Source organism: Epinephelus fuscoguttatus, linkage group LG8, assembly GCF_011397635.1.
Source record: "Epinephelus fuscoguttatus linkage group LG8, E.fuscoguttatus.final_Chr_v1".
In the NCBI taxonomy this organism is placed as follows: domain Eukaryota; kingdom Metazoa; phylum Chordata; class Actinopteri; order Perciformes; family Serranidae; genus Epinephelus; species Epinephelus fuscoguttatus.
This window is the reverse complement of record NC_064759.1, coordinates 17879923-17900074: the sequence shown is the minus strand read 5'-3', so window position 1 is coordinate 17900074 and position 20152 is coordinate 17879923. Positions and strand designations below refer to the sequence as shown.

General features: G+C 42.5%; 2 protein-coding genes across 3 annotated transcripts in view; one reads left to right on the top strand and one right to left on the bottom strand.

Moving 5' to 3' along the window:
• The window catches only part of bcam (basal cell adhesion molecule (Lutheran blood group)), a 67833-nt gene extending 55383 nt beyond the window's left edge, over positions 1–12450 (top strand). The window contains exons 12-16 of one of the 2 annotated variants that reach the window (XM_049583240.1): positions 601–742; positions 2074–2097; positions 4991–5132; positions 8344–8443; positions 11527–12450. In XM_049583240.1, the coding sequence (XP_049439197.1) occupies positions 601–742; positions 2074–2097; positions 4991–5132; positions 8344–8443; positions 11527–11529 (411 nt within the window). In that variant the 3' untranslated portion in view covers positions 11530–12450. The remainder of the gene's footprint in view (positions 1–600; positions 743–2073; positions 2098–4990; positions 5133–8343; positions 8444–11526) is intronic. The other variant, XM_049583241.1, reaches the window with a different exon arrangement.
• LOC125892915 (trypsinogen-like protein 3) overlaps positions 1–20152 on the bottom strand; it is a 60452-nt gene that overhangs the window by 14461 nt on the left and 25839 nt on the right. The window lies entirely within an intron of this gene.

Below are 20152 nucleotides of genomic sequence, written 5' to 3'. Positions count from 1 at the left end.
CAAATGAACAGAGCTATCATTATCAGCATTTTCATTTGGGTCAACGGGAAAGTTTGAGGCAGGATTTTTCGTAACATCTGAGGATCTTCTTCTTGGGAGGCTGGTTGTTAAACTTCAAAAGCAGTAGAAAAAAAAGGAGGGAGAGAAACAGCTCCCGGGGCTTTTGGAAAGTAATATTTCATTCTAATATTTCGTATTGATGCGATATAGTTGAAAAGAAAATCCCATATGAAACAGCTTTAAAGAAACTTACAGGGGGAATACAACTTCATAATAATATGACATAAAATAAAGTGTTAAAAATGAAATAAAACTTTCATGATCCTGAAAGATGTGATAAGTTCAGAAGCAAATAGTGATGTGTGTTAGATCAAAGAGGAGAGATATTGGAGCTCGCACCACTGACCGTTTCTAAGAGCAAGTCTTGATGTAGAGAATCATGGGAAGAAATTTGGAATAAGGCATCACTGCAGTGTGCAGTATGATCAGAACCAGGCAGGAAAACATGCCACAGATTTAAAACACAAGTCAGGGAATGTGTTGAAATTCATGTCGTCTTTCCTCCATCTCTCTCTTCCCTCCATCTGTCGCTCCTGCTAGTCAGTATCAGTGGAAGGTAACAAGGCAGTAAGCACCGTGACCCTACAAGCCACTGCCGAGGTCATGAAGAACGGGGTGACCTGCGAGGTCTCCAATGACCACGGAACAGATAGCAAGACCATCCTGGTATCTCTCAAAAGAGGTCAGTGTCAGGAGATGACGGCAGCGATGATGCTTCGTTATCTCCCTTCTTCCCCTTCATGTTTTCTTCACTGTGGGCGTTTGATGTGTGGTTGTGATGTAGTGCTTTCCAAATGAGACAAGAAAATATTTAATGAAACCAGTTGTTTTGGAAACAAGAGGAACTTTTTTTGGAAATTGTTTTAGAACTCAGCTGCACAAAGTTCTTTGTAAGTTCAAACTCAGCCTAGTTATAACGTTCATTCATCGGCCACCGAAAAGTTATGCTACGGCTTGTGATGCTACAATGACTTTCTGTTTGCATAGTTGACTGCATTTGACTTAACAGCGCTACTAATGTTACTTAGCAACCAGTTAAGCCTACAGTCACATTACAAGATTTTCACCCCGATTTTGTGTCGCGGAGACTATTGTAATCTTTTGAGTGTTCGTACCTGGCGACATGTGTTTCTGTCAGTGGGAGTCTCGCCAACTGCGTTACGACCTGTGTGTGCACACCACTAGATTCTCCACCGAGCCCTCGCCGACAGAGCCCCAGATAACGCGGTGACGTCACCAAACTTGGAGACAACACATTGTGAAGGCATGGATGTTCTTCCCAGTGTTGAACCAGATCTGCCTCCAGGGCCTGGGTCCACACACAACGCGCTCGCCGCGATCCTGTGGACGCCGCCATTGTTGTTGTTGCTTGCCGGCTTGTCAGTGTTGCCTTGCTTGTCAGATCTTGGGAGAGAAACAAGCAACCAGGGCTATGGAAACATGCCCAAAAGAAGCAACGGATATATATATAGAGAAAGGCGACGTTTAGAGAGCAAGCCCAAATAAGCAACTCCACTTTAGAAACAAGCCTAAAGTCGCGGTTAATTAGCGGACCTGGCAACCCTGCGGCTTGTCCTCCTCACATTTCTTCCGTCCTCCTGCGTGCTGACGTGGAACGTATCCCGCCTCTCATTGGCTGATGCTCTTTGTCAGTCGTGTCAGACTTCTCCAGTTTTCTAGCATGCCAGATATCCAGTCCCAGTCGCAGACGAGGGGGCGACTTGCTCGTAGGCTTGTTCACACACGAGGACTCGTCGTGGCAGACTATCTGCCAACTCACCTCCGACCCAAGGTGGCTCTCAAGATCCTTTGCGACGTCAAAATCCCGGTTAAAATCGTGTAATGTGAACTAGGCTTTAGTTGTAGTAGTTGCTAAGAGCTCAGGAGGGTCTTCCTGTGCAGCCTTAGAAGTGGATTCAAGATTAGCTGGTGCAGCCAAATCCAGGTTTCTTTTGCTTCTCACCATAATCTGCAAACTAAACCCTTTCTTCTTTCTCTTCTCCTCGCTTGCAGCAATTGACAACTCGGCCGACAGAGGTAGAGCCTTCTCCCTTCTCCTCCTCTTCTCCTCCCTCCTTCTCTCAGGACTCTTTATTGTACAGACCCTGTAACTTAGAAATCCCCCCCTCCATCCATCTCCTCTTGCCCTGGCCCCTCCATCACACGTTTACACACATACATACACACACATACACACACAATTCCCTCTGCTGTACTGTAATCTTGTATATTTGCCCTCTTGCTACCGAACACTGTGGATATTGTATATTGTTATTCTTCTTCTCTTGTCACCTTTGTATGATGTCTGTCCAATATTTTGTGGATGCTACTACAACTTTTTGTGGCCCCTTGGGGACAATAAAGGAATCTATTCTATTCTATTCCTTCCTTTCCTCTCTTTGTTCCTTCACTGTGTCTCCTTTTTGGTCACCTCTTCTTTCCGACTGCCTTCTTATTTCTCGCTTTATTTCCTTTTCGCCGTTTTCCACTCGCCGGGGTGCTGTGTGTGTGTGTGTGTGTGTGTAGGATTTAGTAACCTTAGCTTTTGTGTGTGTACGCTCTTAGTGGTGTTTGTGTTGTGGTTGTTGCTTTGCCATGCTATGGGACTGAGAAACTCTCTTTCTCTCAAAGTGCTGCTCTCTGGAAACCCTGTGCTTACGTCAGGTCTGTATCGCTAACCCTATTGACATGTGTATGGCGTTCGTCCAGAACTGTAAGTCACTGTGTGTGTATTTATGTCTGTGTGCACACACAAGTTACTGTTTTCGTGTTTACAAGAGCTGATGTGTTTGTGTCCTTGTACTTGTATTACTGTAGTTGAGAGGACGGACTTTAAATTAGGACTTCTGGGGAAAAAAAGGAAGGTACTTTTATTCATCATAACTTTCCGTTTACAAACTTCTAAAGCCAAAGTTGACTGCTTGTTTTGTACAAAACCCCTAAATCATCAGTTTACTATGACATTGGTTTTGGTGGAAAGGTATCAGGTGTCCTGTTATAAGAAAATAATGGACAAAGTGAAGGCAAAGAACCTTTCCTCCACCTTGCCCTTCATTTTGTTCGTCAGGACACCTCAGAGCATCATGGCAAGTTTCCACTACAGTCACCTATCACAAGCAAGAGAGGAAGAGAACCTGCTTAAATTTGCATCCATTTTCAGTTGATTTAACCAAGGGTGCTTTCACATCTGCCTTGTTTGGTTCAGTTCAAGCAAACTCAAGTTCCTTTGCCCCCTAAGTGGAGTTCATTTGGGCAGGTGTGAACACAGCAATCGCACTCGGGTGCGCACCAAAACAACCGGACCGAGACCTTCTTGAAGAGGTGGTCTTGGTCTGGTTTCAAACGAACTCTGCTGCAGTTCATTTGTGTTGAGAACATGTTCCGACCTGGATGTGAACCAACTGCAGTCACATGACACATTGTTTGGGTTAAACACGAGCATGTTACAGTCCTGGAGGATTATTAATGTGCACCTCCTCCTGTACTGCCTTAATATGCACATTCAGCACATCCAATGCATAAACACATTGTTTTCTAGTTGGAGCCGCGCCTTGTTTTCAAACTGTATGGTTTGACTAAAATGAACAATGGCAGCAATATAGTCCACAATGAGCAGCGCTAAAATCAACCTGCGTAGTTGTCCCTCCATTGTGACATTAGAAAGTGTCGCATTTATCTTGCAAGTGTACTCTTCTTCAACGTTTGGTTTACTTCCTGGATTTTTCCAACATGGAAATTCTGACCAATCAAGAGCAGCTTTCTCTCGCAAGCTTTGTAACAAAATTAGTCCCTGATTCAGACCAAACCAAGACAACTCTAGGTCTGAAATCTCTCTTATCTCAGTGAACTGCTGTTACCATGATAACCATCACTTTAATACACTTTGTGCATTGATTTTGAATTGTTAACTGCTCACCACAGCTATGCCTGAGGTACAATTTTAAGGGAATAACCTGACATTTCCTGCAGTCTTGTTATCACTGTGAAGTTGCCAAGCCAATGGAGACCCCAGCAAGTCACTGCTCCCCACTAAGACTTAGTCCATTGCATAACCCAGTGTAAAACCACTGAACAAATGAGATATAATGTGTTAATTAGTGACCTTTAGAGGTGCTGGCAGGCAGATTTGCTACTGTTTGACAGAACCAAGATGGCTTTTCGCCCTGTGTCCAGTCTCTATGCTAATCTAAGCTACCTGTCTCTAAGTAACAAGCATATTTCCCAAAATGTTGAACTATTACTTTAAACACCAGCCAGTCAATAAAAAAAAAAAAATTCTTTATGAGCGTTGTATAAACTGGTGCAACACCAACTTGCTAAATTACTCATAACGTTTCGGTTTATGTAAAACAACATCAGCTCTGTTAGTGTTATTGTAGTGTCATGTCCTCACAGGTATAGTAATACAAGTGTAGGTGGATGGGTGAGTATGCTCAGTGTTGTTTTCTGGCTCTAGTCAGCTGTCTAGTATTATCTGTGAGTATTCAGGCCCCATTTTTGGGTCCCATCACTTTTCAGTCATTGCATTCAAAAAGTTAGACTAACTCCACATCCCAACTCCCTGCTCCCTGCTCCCTCTCCTCTCTACCCACCCATCCACCCATTGTCTTTATCTGGGCACCCGCCCTCTTCCTCTCTCCATCCTCCCCTCCCCATCCCTCTCGTGGTAACCCAAATGAATTTCCCTCCCCCCTTGCCTTCCTCTCTTCTACCCCACGAATCAAACACCACCAACCTCCCTACACCCGCCATGATTCCCCCCTCTCCCCACCACTGCCCCCTCAAAATCACAAACTCTCCCGTCTTCCTCCCACCTCCTCCACTGTGATCAATCCCTCACTCCCCACCCACGTCTCCCACCTCTGTCCTCCCTCCACCATCCCATCATCCATCCCTCCCCCCCATGTGTCCCTCCATTGCGGCGCTGTAGCTGACAAGCAGCAGGGAGGCTCCAGCGGGGTGGTCATAGCCGTGGTGGTGTGTGTTCTGCTGCTCCTGCTGCTGGTGGCTCTCATCTACTTCCTGAACAAGAAGAGCAAGCTGCCCTGCGGCAAGAAGGACAAGAAGGAAGTGTGAGTAGATGGGGGGGAGAGATAGGGGGACAGAGGGGATTAATGTTGGCAGTGATTACCTCATGTGACTCAATAATGATAAACTACACTTTTGTAAGGAAACACACTTCTGAAGTAGATTCATTTTGATAAAGAGAAAAAAGTTACACGCGATTTTACAAATAAATAAAAAACTAAATCCAGCAGAAATAGCAGAAAGTTATAGGTGAACTTAAAGGGCCACTGTGTAATATTTGGCATGGTTTATTGTCAATCTGAATCTAAATCTGAATATTCTACCCATTAATATGTTTATATAAGTGTATAATCACTATAAAATAAAATTTGTTTGGTTTTCGTAGCCTTATAATTATGCTTTATATATATATATAGCAAGGGCCTTTCTTTAGAGAGGTCGCCATCATGCGCCGCCATGTATGTACGGCAGACCGAGCAGACAATCCAGCCAGCCAGAGAACGCGTTTCGCGTGTATAAATGAACCAACGAAGACAGTGGAAGGAAGGAAGAAGGAGGAAGAAACAGCAGAGTGTTAGTAGTTCGTTGATAGAGAGTAGTGAAAAGTTTTTTTAGTTATAAAGTTTGCGAATGGACCACACTTACCACGCAACAGGAGAGAATGAACCTGAACCGTCATCTGCGAGGAAAAGAAGACACAACTTCACTCCTTGTGATGCACTCTCTGCGGCGCTTTTCCTCCTGATGATATATCTCCCCAACGATCACCGAATCCCATTCTGTGCATTCAGCCTCTCTTCTCGCCCGCTCAGCATCAAACACATGGAGTTTCTCATCTGTATGCTCCGGCTCAAACAGGTATGGCTCTGGGTCTGTGTCCGCTACAAGAAACTCTTCAAAATCGCGTTCAAAGTCGTCCATTGCAGTTACTATAGTCCGGAGATATCGCTAGGCTAAATAAACAGCTGAGCTCTGTTTACCGGCCACGCTGTCAGTCAGTGTGCGGGCTGGAGATTGGTGGAGCAGAGAGGGGAGGGGGGTCCCCACTCGGTATGGTAAACGAGTATGTGTGTATGAAGTGTGTGTGTGTTACGCTAGAAGAGTCAGAGTTTGGGACGGAGTCTTTTATCCCCTGGAGTGTTACCAGAGTTTCTGGAGTGCTCAAATAAACTGGCCTTTTTCCCGAATGCTCCTCTGGTCTCCTGCTCGTGAGGGATTCATTAAAATATTGTAACATGGTTTAGATTTCTAATTAAACATTCACCTCGTCGCTTGATAGACCTACTCCTGAAAAACTCGTGCGCAAGGCTTTTTGTCCCTACGAGGCCACCGTCATTTACCCGACGGGAGGGGTGAGCGAGTGAGCCCTGCAATCTAGAATTTGACCACTGATGTCACTGTTTTCAACCCATTTTACACACTGGCCCTTTAAGAGACCCTTGGATGAGAGTTTAATAGTATCAGAGTATAACAGAGCTGCTAATAGTCCTGATTGCATAGCAACATGTTGGGTCTCAAAGAAGCCTAATTCTGGCATGACAGAGAAGCTTCCTCAGACTCACAATTTGTGTCATCATGTTCCATCTATGATAATAAACTCACAATCTGATTTTGTCAGTTTCCATTTGATATCATCTTTGTGCCTGTTTTGAGCATTTTCATGTCAGTATGCAAATTACAGTCTGGAGATTTGGAAGTTGACTGGAAAATAATCCTCAAAAAGATGATACATAGAAGTTTGTTTTCTTTTACTCAGGATATCTTAGTTATCTGAAAAGGCAGTTAAAATGGAGTTACAGCGAACCCCAATTATTAGGGGTGGGGGAAAAAATCGATAACAGCATAGTATCGAGATATTTCTCTGGGCAATATTATAGATCGATTTCTTTTTCATTACATAAAAAATTAATGTTGCATATACAAATTAAACCTTTCCTAGACTACTAGAATAATAAAATTAGTTGCTTTTTCAATCCATTAGACACATTTTGCTGCAATAAAAATGGTTTAAAGGAGAAACTTTATCTTATTAGATAATACAGATATTGACAAAGTTTTCCCATGGCGACATACACCGATTAGCCAAAACATTAAAGCCACTGATGGGTGAAGTGAATAACATGGATCGTTTTGTCACAATGCAATGCTCTTCTGTGGAACCTTGGGTCCTGGCATTCATGTAGATGCCACTTGACACGCAACACCCACCCGAACACCATTACAGACCAAATACACCCCCCTCATGGCAACTGCACTCCCTGATGGCAGTGGCCCCCCAGGCAGGACAATGTGCCATGCCACACCACAAAAACTGCTAAGGAATGGCACCGGGGACTTGACAAAGAGCTCAGCATCAACCTGGCTTCCAAATTCCCCAGATCCCAATCCGATCGAACATTCATTGGGCATGCTGGTGCCTTACCTCACAACCCACAGGACTCAAAGGATTCGTCGACACCACTTTGGTGCGAGACAACACAGGACACCCCCAGAGGTCCTGTCTCCATGCCCTGACAGGTCAGAAGCTCCTACGTAGATTGGACTTGGCTCCGACCCGTCGCGGCATGGACAAAGGACCTCTGGGATACCGGTTTGACCCACAGATGCTCGATCAGATTGGGATCATCTAGGTCAATGCCTTGATCTCTTTGTCACGTTCCTTGGACCATTCCTTAGCAGTTCTTGCAGTGTTACATGGTGCACTACCTCGCTGGGGGGCTACTGTCATCAGGGAGCACTGTTGCAATGAGTGGGGGTACTTGGTTTATCTCAACATTTAGATGGGTGGAGTGAAAAGAGGCATCCACGTGAATGCCAGGACCAAAGGTTTCTCAGCAGAACATTGCATTGTAATGAAATGATCAATGTTATTTACTTCACCTGCCAGTGGTTTTAATGTTTTGGCTGATCGGTGTAATTTGCAGTTGAAAAAAGGTAATAAATGTCCCAATAAATGTTATCTCAATACTCAGCATATCACAAAACATTAAAACCACAATAATATGCCTTAAGTATCGCGATAATATCGTATCATGGGGCCTCTGGTGACTCCCACACCAAATCATTGGAGAGAAATTGGGAGCACTGTAAATAGAATGTTAAAAGTCAACGGTCCCTAAAGGAGTTCAGTACTCAAACAGCAATCAGCATGTTCTCCTCATGTCTAGACCCATTAGTTGTACAAAGGAAATACATGAGGTAATAATCATCCACTTTTCTTACATCTTTTCTTACATCTTCCCGCTCCCTCTGCAGGGCCAGCGGAGAGGTGAACAACGACATTGTGGTGGAGATGAAGACAGACAAGGCCAACGAAGAGGCCGGTCTCCTCAACAAGAGACCGTCCACAGAACAGGTCAGGCCAATGGACACACGCAGCACGGGGTTAAAGAGGGTCATGGACCGGGGTTTCGGTCAACAGAGAGCTTTCTTGCTTCTGCATTCATGAATGTGACTCATGATGGTACAGACTGATGGTATGCAGGGACAAGTCAAGGACTCTTCAGCTAATAAGGACATTGCAGTGGATGAAAACAAAGCCATTCCTGATCTGAATGAGTTTCTCACATAATAGTAGTTTCCAGTGAGGCACTTTATTTGCCTGTGAGATACAGAGTCTTATCACAGAAGATGAAAAGAAACTCTGTAGAGCTTGTTATCATGTTTTGGGGGAATCAGCTCAACCTTTTTAGGTAAACGAAGTACATTACAATTATTTGGAGGTGTAGAAGCAAGTAGGGCTGCCCCTGTCTAAAAAATTTCCTAGTCGACCAATAGTCGTCATTTAGGGCCATTAGTCGACTAGTCGCCCACATGTTTATGATAATAATTTAATTATTAAATGATATATTTTGGGCGGGGCAACACAATGGTTTGAGTTGAAGGTGTGAGAAAGAATAGTATCAGTAACATTGTTAACACTGTGCTACATTACAGAGAAATACAAACCGTACTAATGAACCTTCATTAATATAGGCCTGTATTTTATCTACAAGTGCACGTCACACACTGAGCGAGCCGCCTGTTAATGACGCTGTCAGCAAAGCAGTAATGATTGTGCTAAGTGGCTAATGGGCATGTAGCTACTGACATGTTTCAGATGATACGTCATGTTTGTAGTCGACCAATGAAGATGAGTTTACATATTACCTTGGGTTCATCCTTCACCTTCTCAAAATGATCCCACACTGTGGATTTCCTGCCCGACATGTTATTAACGTATTAGCATGGCCATTTCCTGTGTCTGTCCTTTCAAAATGAATTCCCACATGGACCAGTCATATAGGTTTTGGTTTATTTTGACAAGGCGCAGCTCCTAATAGACTTTCACATTTGTTTCTTTTGTTTGTTTGTTTGTTGTTGAAATCTTGCCAGCTAGTGACCCTTCTGGTCGACGAACGTTGGGCCACTGTGAGGGAGCAGCCCTAGAAGCAAGCCACAGTTACTAAAAAGCAGCATATATTGGATTTATTGCACAAGGCTGAAAATGGCCATGTAGACATAAACGTGCCTCCAAAGATCCCTCATAGTGACTGCGATTATTTAAACATAAACACGAGCTTTACACTCTGCAGAAATATCCTCAGACACATCAGTCATGCAGAGAGTCTACAGTCAGTTTTAGTTCAAAGAGAGCAGGTTTGAGAAAGCTGTCCCCGTAGCTCAAATGATGGAGTGTGACAGCTGTACAGAGTCATCTAAAAATGTCATCACAAATGTAAAACATTTCATCATGAAATTTATGGCAGTGGCATATTTGACGGGAATGTAAAAGCCAGTTTAGACGAGTCTTGTTTTATGTGATTTTTGAGCCGGCTGACAGCAAAACTGCGTGACATTTCAGAACTGCGGGGAGATTGCAGACACATTTTCTTCGCTTTTGAAATGGATATGACGAGAAGATGTAAAAGTCGGTCTCTCCATATGCTATCAAGTGATGTTGCTTCCCTGAGACGTCATTAAAAAATGATCACCCCCGTAAGCTGTCTTCTTAAAGGCTGCAGCCTCAGCCCCAGACAGATTTAATTTTACTCTGAAATTCCAATCTTGACTTGTACATTTTACAACAGATTTATTGAGACGAATGTCTTACTACACCAAGTACAGTAGCACAAGCTCATAATGCTGACAGCCTGTAGTCCCAGCTGCAGAACACGTGACAGTGATCTAGTGCTCTCAAATACAGTATTCTGTTATCAAATGTTCTGTATTTCCTACGTCTCCTCTTGTTCCTGTCTAATAAAGGCATTAAAGGAGCAGTGTGTTGAATTTAGTGGCATTTAGGGGTGAGGATTACAGATTGCAACCAGCTAAAATTTCTCCCATGTGCCAAGCTTCAACTCCTGGTTAGGATTCCTTCAGTCTTCAATGTTCAGGAGATTTTTAGTGGTAGCCGAATCATCCGCAACGAAACGCGCGCACCTGGTGATTTAAACTAGTAAAACACTGAATAAAGCAGTTTGATGTTAACACTGTTCAGCCTCTATCCAGAGCCATAGTTTGGTTTGTCCTTTCTGGGCTACTGTAGAAACATGACAAGCAACATGGCGGACCCTGTGGTCAAGGGCCCGCTCTATGTAGATATTTAATTTATTCAGGGGTAACAAAAAACATGACATTTCTTATTTTCAGGTGATTATACTATAAAGAAAATATACTTAATATATCATATTCCATTTCTGCCAGTGTATCACCCTTAAATCCTACACACTGGACCTTTAAATGTCCCAAAATACTTTTTGAAGTTTCATGTGTAGGATATGTAACAAATTGTAAAAGATGAGACGTGTATAATCATTGGGTTATTTACTCATTTAGATTTCATATACAGACCACAAATGTCCAGCTGTTTACCCATTTTACTTCAGTGTGTTAGAGAAAAAACAGATTGCAGCAACGGGGCGGTGCAATGGTTAGCATTGTCACCTCACGGCAAAAGGGTTACTGGTACTCCCACAGTCCAAAGACATGCAGGTTAATTGGTGACTCTAAATTGTCTGTAGGTGTGAATGTGAGTGTGAATGGTTGTTTGTCTCTATGTGTCAGCCCTGTGATAGTCTGGTGACCTGTCCAGGGTGTACCCTGCCTCTCGCCCAGTGTCAGCTAGGATAGGCTCCAGCAACCCTGTGACCCCTAACAGGATAAGCGGTTATGGAAAATGAATAAAGATTGCACTTGTTATAATGCTACTGTGCTCTAAAATGTTACCTACAGGTGATTAGCACCTGATAAACTGTTGAATAAGCTGTGAATGAAAATGTAGAGGGAATATTCTTCACTCGGTTTTCTTTGGGGCATGTCTGAAGTTTTTTTTTTACAGATAATTATACGATAAGTTGTGAATACAGTACTTGTTATCATTATAAGCAAATATCCATGTGTAATGATGGCACACTGGTGATATTTATATTGCTCTTTGTGTGTTTTTCTCTCTGACAGTGATGAAAGAGGACAATGAAAGTAACCGACAGAGGGATGAAGGGAAGGAGGAGAACAATTATGAAGACAACAGGGCTAATTTTTATTCACTACACAAGACTGGGGGACAACATGAGGTGGAACATGGACTTTGGTTTGTTTTGGGGACCTTGGGCGACACACTATGTCTGTTATCAGTTGTGCTTGTTTTATAACCTGGAGTAGACTTTTTTGGATGGAGGTTTTCTTTTTGTTTTTGTTTTTTTTGTTAAAGTGACAAGGTGGCCTGTTAAGGTGAAACTCCATCCATATGTGCTACCACAGGTTTAAAACCATACACGTGCAAAATCACAATGTGACATCACTGGATGACATTATTATTATTATTATTGTTATTATCATGGCTTCTTTTGATTCTTCCTCACCAATTGCATCTTTGATTCGACTCCTCTGCAGAGTAGAGCTGCACAGCGAGGCACGGCTGGCACAGTCCAAACACTGTGGCAGAATCTTTCTTATCTACCCCAAATGAAACACAAAATGCCATTAAGCCACAGTGTTGCTCTGGACTGTGTGCCAGCGTGCAAGTGTTACACTGAACGTCTACTCTGCCTTGGAGTCTGCACTTAAATTCTGTGCTCTCTGAAATGTCACATGGTGCCATTCTGTTTTTATTCACCTCAGTAACAAGCGATGATTTACGCTCACAACATTTAATCCCTCGGCAGCACGCTGTTTGGCACACACGGCTGTAACATTTCCGCTCAAAGACACTCTGTGTTTGCTTTAGTGCTGTTTGTTTAATTGCATTTTTGCCACCTGTGAATGTTTGTGTTTTTTTTCTTCCCCCCATATCCTTAATTAGCTTTCCGTAGAAGCAGCCCAGGCATTTAATAACGCCAATCCTTTCTCTTAAATTGCTTGCCTTTTTTTTTTTTTTTTAAATCCAGCTAAAAAGCCACCAAACAAGCAAGCTATTATGTTGTACAAATTTGTTCTTGCCATTTCCAGCATACTTGTATATTATGTTAGTACATCAATTGTTGACGTTGCTCTCCTGTTTTCTCTGTAAATTCAAATACTACTATTACCCTGTCTATCAAGCAGTAGGTGTATTGGGCATGATGTGGAGTTACTGTGGTTACTAAGCTGCCGGTCCGGGACTGTAATTGCCACCATTTCTTACCGAGTCTTTTGCAGCCCTTCAGTCCTGTACGCTGGGATGAAACCATTCTTACAAATGCAGCTCGCAACAATTCAGCTCAGAAAGCCCCAATTATCATCAGCTTTCACTGTAAAATTGGTGAAATTCTGCGAAATGGTCGACAATCTCAAACTGTGGCCTGCTGTGATGTCGTTTCTCCCCGTGACAACAAAATGAGACTTTCAGGGAGCTGCAGCGAAGTAGTCACAGATTCACCTGTTAGGAGAAATCACCGGCGCAGGTTCACTCAAGTTTGATAGAAGCAGGGAAGGGAAGGGGAAGGTGTGGGAGGGATCGGGGGTGGGTTCTTGCTGGAGTTTGTGATGTACTTTTTATTGTTACCAAATGGAAGAGTTTGTGAGTGTCACAGCAGGAGTGTTTCTGTGTTTAGGTACGCGATACTGGCGTTTCTGTTCCTCCCCTACACTGTCGGCAGGCCAGAGAGGTTTGATAGCGGGTTGCCCTTTTACTTTGTTGTACACTGGAACCAATGGCCTTGATTTTTTTTAAAGAATGTCACCTCAAACCACTATCTCCGCCCACAAGGCTTGTTTTATTTTGTGATGTCTGTCTACTGATCTTGCCATATTGACTGTTAGCGAACCTGTGATGGCAGGTGAAGATAGATAAGTGAACTTGGAGCATCGTTTTTTTTTTAATTTTTATTTGTTTTATATAAAAAATATTGTGGTATTAAAGTTGTTTTTCTAGAAAAGGGGATTCTTAATTTTGGAACTACTGAGTTTTCATTTTTCCCAGGCTTTTCCACTCGCTCTGAGAGAAGAGAGAATTTTTTTTTTTAGGATTTTTTTTTTTTTTATAAGATATTCTCAGTGCTTTACTTCTCTCTCTCTGTACTGTATACTGTATATTTTGTGGTACACTGTTGTGACCTCTGTGGTGTGTTGATGTATCTTTTTATTTTGTTCCAGCTGTGTAGAATTTATAATGAAACAAACCTCCAAGAAAACCAATCACAACACAATAATCTTCGTGTTTTTATTCCCATCTCTGCACCTGGCAATTTGAACAAGCTGTTTTGTGATTTCCTTATCGATATCACTGTTGGTTTTTTTATCACAAGCACAAATAGGAGTAAATCTGTGTTAACATTTCCTGCTTTTTTAAGAAACACAAAGTTGTACAGGAGCAAGAAAGTGTGTGTGGCCATATGATAAGGCAATGAAACCCTCACACGCCATTGAACATCATCTCTAAAATCCTGACACACCAGACTAAAAGCAAATAAGAAATCAAATAGCTTTTGATGTAATTCATCCGTGTATGTTTTCCCTTACACTTCCTAGAAGATGACATCTAAATTGATTCCTAGCTTGCACCAAAATTTAATCTCTTTGATATAACCGGCATTATGTAAATTCCCCCTCATGTTGATTGATCCCGTGATTTGTTGTGACAGAACAGAAAAATCCAGGAAGCTCCTGTTTTGCATCGATAACTGCCGGAGGGATGGGCTCACTGCCAACTTCACGGTGCGGCGTTCTCTCCACTCACTTTCATGTTTAGAAATGAGTTGAAATGAAGCCATCAATCATCGGCAAATTGCCGTGCCGCTTTGTGCATTGATCGGTAACAGTTAGTGGGATGAGTCTTATCAATAGCAGCTATAATCATAATTGGCTATTTGAAAATCCATATATCAAAATCAAACGTTGATCAAGAGACAGGATGAAAGAATTCCTCTCAAAATCTAAATTAGGCTGTTTTATTCACCGCATATAAAAAAGAAATCTCCCCTCCCTGTAACAGTACGCTTACATAACACTGCTCTAACCTTGTACCACTTTCTGACACCATGTATATACACAGGCTCTCTGGTTACAGGCCAATCACTGCTACTGTCCTGACACACACCCCCACTCTGCTCTGCTGGCTCTTCCATTAGGAAATTAAAAGTCTCCCATCAATGTGACCGGCAGAAATCGATCTGTGCTTCGAATACAGAGCAGCAGAGACAGAAGCAAGCTGTAAGAGCGAAGTGGTGGATGGGAGAAATTTATGGAAATTGTAAATAACAGTGTCAGTGTCATTCACTGCTGATGTGACGGACATGAGGATGCATGTCAGCATCTTCAGGGGTTTTTAGACTGTAAAAGCTGCACTGCAAACATCTGCTGTTTTACAAAAGAAGGAATCTCTTACATAGAACGAATGCATATAAAGGGAATGTAGAGTGTCTCTGGCATCAGCAGGCTTTGATTTAAAAAATATATATGGACAGTGATACACAAAATGGCATCTACAGGCACTGTTAACACACAACGAAATACAGCCTATAGGCCTACCAGTCAGTCTGTACTTTGCCACTTTCGAAAGGAGCAATGTGAGTGTATCATATATTGGTACAATAGTGATTAAAGTAGCTTATATAATTTGGTCTGAACATCAACCACTGTGGCCGTTTTGACCTTGATTTCCCAAGATTCCCTGGGGTCTGTTGTTGTAAAGACATCATCAGTCCACCTGATGACCTGCTACAAGTAACAACAAACGAGGTAAGTTTTGTTTACTTTTGTGATAACACGATTAAAAAGTTCATTTGTGACCAGAGTTGTACTTAAAAAATGTAATTAGCTAGGCTACTCTGAGTTACTTATTATTTTTATTACTCATTTTAAAGGGACAGTTCACCCCCAAAATCAATAATACATATTGTTTTCTCTTAGCTGTAGTGCTGTTCATCACTCTAGATTGGCTTGGTGTGAGTTGCCGAGTGTTGCAGATATCAGCCGTATCTGCCCTCTCTCCAATGTTGCAGCAATGTGTCTTTCCAAAAATCATGACCCCATTACTCAAGATAATCCACAGACCTTGTTGTGAGCAGTTTCAGGTAGACACTATTTTCTGTCTTCCAAACTACACCCATCAACTGTATCACTATGCAGAAAGAAGCGTTTATCTTCTGCTAGCTTATCTAGCACCACTGAGCTAAGTTACCGTCGGCGGGTGTAGTTTGGTAAAAAGAAATAGTTCCTACGTGAAACTTCTCACAACAAGATTTGTTGATTCTTGAGTAACTGGGTTGTGATTTCTGGAAAGACACATTGCTTTTTCAAATGTATATTTTGGCGCTTTTAGCACCACAAGCCGAGTGCAGCTCAGACATGTCTGTGGCCGATATCTCCAACACTCGATAGCTCGCACCAAAATAGTCTAGACTGTCAAATAGCACTACAGGTAAGAGGAAAACTATGTATTTCTGATTTTAGTTTGAACTGTCCCTTTAAGTGTAGAAACAGTAAGTAAGACACTGTGGTTTTATAAGCAGCCATTTTGGAGGTATTACCTGCCCATCACCTGCTAGCTTAGCACTTAGCACTGCACACTACTAAAGTACCATTGTCACAGTGAAGCTGCAGCTGCTTTGCACACTGTACAATGCTGAGCAAAACTGTGGGTGATTCCTGAATGACAGCCAGTGGATACATTAGCAAGCTAGACAAGAATACACACACAAAAAAACAACAACTTTTGAGTAAACTGGAGTTGCATTTGTTCTCTTTTCATTGGGGGTAGCTAAATGTAGTGAAGCTAGCAGAAGTTGAAAGAATTTATTAAGTAACTGACACAGTAATGATATACAGCTATAGCCTATAAAGTTTGCCAACATTAGCCCACGCAAGCTGCTTTTAAAACTTTTAAAGATCCAGCGTGTTTGAGTTAGTGGCATCTAGGAGTGACATAACCAAACTGAACACGCTTCCATGAATGCAAAACATGTAGGAAAATTACAGTGGCTGACACAGAAACTCGAATTGTCCTGTCCAGAACCAGTATTTGATTTGTCTGTTCTGGGCTACTGTAGACACAACATGGCGAACTCGATGGAAGAGGACCTTCTAAGTATGTAGGCCCTAAATATAAACTCCTCGTTCCAAAGGCCTTTGAACACTGAGTCGGGGTTTTTTGGATTCTTACGCACAGAAACCTTGCACACTGATTCTGATGCATTTCATTGTTGTCTTTGGTGCAAAAAGTCTCACTACATGACAAAATGAAAAGACATATTTCCTCCTTTGCCTCTCTCCACTGGAGTTACCTATCTGGCTGTCACCACTTCCTCTCTGTCTTGCATTTGGCACCACAGCTGCATGAAGGGGCGGAGCCGTCCTCCACATTCTGTGTGCGGTCCACATCCTTCATCTCATCATCATCATCCACTGGAATATTACTATCTGACCTGTAGAAAGTGAGCTATCTGAGTTACGAAATGATTCTGTGTGCCCTGTTTCACTGATTCTTGGTCAAACCTCTCTAAAGGGGTCTGACAGATGCAAAAAACACAGAAAATCGAACCTGTTCCGACATTTTAAATGAAGTACGAAAGTTTCGGATTCAGTGTGCTAATGAGATTAACACAACATGAGGTCATATTTAATTTTAGATGTGGGACAATTTCAGATGACAAAAATGCACTCAGGGTGCAAAACCTTAAGGCAATGAAAACACAACGATTCTTGTTTTCAGGTGATTTTAAAGTAATGAAAGTATAGTTATGTATATAATAAACCATTTCTGCCAGTAAATGGCCCTGAATCCTACACACTGGACCTTTAATGGTGCTCTCTGTGATGATGAGCAATTGTAGGAAATGTGATTATTAATACGGTAACAACAGGCCTACATGTGTGATATGGATAAAAAGTGTGCCATGTAAGTGTGTGTTTGAGCAGCTTGCTGTGTGTGTGCGCGAGTGTGAGAGAGAGATCCTGAGAGGATCAGTGCTTTTCAGTCTTGCTAACAATGAGGAGGATTACTGTCATTCCTCCCCGTGTCCTTCCCTTCCTTCCTCCTCCCTCCCTCTACCCACTGTGAGTTCTCCTGCTGGGTTTAGTTACAGTAGCTTTAAACTGATTTAGCCATTTAGTGTCAGCCTATTGAGGGATGACAACCACTGTCTGTCCCCTCGGCCCGCTCGACCCGGATCTGATGGCTACTCAGTACCGCTTGGCTCAGACTCAGCCCAGCACACACAGAAATAGACACACTGCTCTTTATGCAGCAGTGCTGAGATGGATCCAGGTTGACCAGAGCTCTGGTGGCAGCCTCGCTGACAATATGTGCTCCATCATCCTACATAATCAGCACACACATGCAGTTTGCACGCATGACCCCAGGAGCGATGAGGCAAGGAGAAGTTCAGCAGGGATGTAGAGATTAATAGAGGACGGGCAGTGTCAAGGGAGGAAGGGAAGGAAGAAGATAATTGATGGTGAGTCTTAAAAAGGCAGAGAAGAAAAAGCGAATAATCTAGATGGAGTGAAAATGGATTTCAAGGCGGGATGGGGAGGGGAGCAGAGTGAAGGGGAAGGTGGTGTAGTATAGGAGGGGTCAGGATGGGAGGGAATGAAAGTAGTGATTGGTGACGAAGGATGAAACAAAAGATGCCTTGTTAAAGTCATAAATCTGCATTGGTCCTTAAACAGATATGGACTTTGAAGAAATAAAGCGGAAGGGAGGAAGAAGAGGAAGGGAGGTAAAGAGTGAAGGTGTACAGAAGAGGGGTGGACAGAGATAAAGACTGAAAGAGCGCTTGTGTGATAAATGTGTTTATCTCCCTCACTTCTAAGGTTTAATATCCTGTGTGGCTTGAATGTGTTTACTGTTTGGGTGCGATTATGAGAGACTGAACGGAGACACGGTGCCTGTGTGTGCTCAGCAAGTATGTGTGTGTTACACCTGCCTGTGTGAGCCTGCATTTATTTGCTGTATTCCTGATACCTATCTCGCAGCACGGAAGATTTGTTTCATTGATTATATCTGTGAGTGTGCTATTAAACTGAGTGGCGGCCGATCCCCCGCTGCCCGAGCTTCAGCGGGTGTGTGAGCGTGTGTCACTCAGGAGTGCCAGGCCACCTGTGGGATGTTTGGTTATTAAGACACAGCTGGGCGTGCTTTAATTTTAATTGGCTAGGCTACATTATGTTGTGTCTGAGGGAATGAGAGGCAAATACGACAGAGGGAGATGGAATTTCCAGCAGGGTTTATAAGCTAAAGAGTGTAAAAACAACTATAAACACGTGGCACTGATGTGAAGAAGCAAGAACATGATGGGAGATTGAGGGCTGTGTTTGTGTGCATCATTCCCACTGAGTTAATTTAAGGTAATGGCATGATGTGGTGTGTGAGTCAGTTCGCAGGGGTCAGAGGTCACTTAAATTTTCCATGACAGGCTGAGGTCAACCGGATGATTCACTTAAACCATTAATAACACAAAGGTCAGGATTATTTTTAACCGGAACTGTCCAAACACTTATGTCCAAAAATACTGAACGGCACATTCTTCATCATCGTGCATCCATGCCAATATTTGGACATTTCAAAATAGCCCCTTTTCCACCAACATTCCCAGGAACTTTTATTACCAGGAATGTATTTACCCCGGTAAAAGAATTCCTTGGTAATCTGGTTTGCGTTTCCATGGCACCTCAAAGTTCTGGAAAATTTATTCAAATCAGGCTGATGGCGTACTGTAGATGATTCAGGGGTATGCTGGTGTAGAGAGTTGGGGCTGTTTGTCTCAGTCAGCAGCTCGGTTTAAAAGTCTTTTAAGATAAGTGTCAAACTCTACATACAGACAGCTGTCAATTGAGCTTATTAGTAACAGTTCTCTATCAGCTGAACTAGCGAACTGTCCTTGTGTAAGACAATGGACGGAGCATATTGAATATCGCTGTCTGCATGTTTACATGTTCGTGCTTGCTGAACACATGTATTGACAAAGTATTGGCTTCTTACTCACTAAGGTTTAATGTCACTTACAGTAACGAGTGCAGCTGCCGTCAACTGGAGTCATTTTCGAATGTCCGGGCAGCTAAACTGCCAGGACACTATTGTAATCCTAGGTATTCTTTTTTCTTTCTTCTTTCTTCTTCCGAAGAAATCATACTTCCCATGGGTGAAAACTCACCAAACTTTGCACAAAGGTCCAGTCTCATGCCAGATATCCTCAGCTGTAAACTCAAGCCAATAGTCCTGATGGTGGCGCTACAGCAAGAATCTAAAGTTCAGAAATTCATAACAAATCAACCATACGTGCTACAACTTCACAACTTTCATCAGACTGTAGCCCCAATACTGAAGAAACTTTTGTACATTTAAACCTATTAAAAATTATGAAGTTCATCACTCTGTTTTTTTTTCAAAAACTGTAAAACCTATTAAACCTATCTCCTCCCACAATTTTTGCTTGATTGACACCAAACTTGCTACAGAGCATCTTCAGACAGTCCTACAAAAACTATGTTTCTCGGATTTTTGATTTATCAAAAATTGAGCCTACAGTGCATCAAAATGTTTGACTGTGAACGGCATTGTAAACATATACATGCAAATTCTTGCAAAATAAATCTTCAATGTTCATAAAAAAAAAAAAATACAAAATTCTAGAGTCATGGTAGATGATGTGTGGCAAATTTCAGA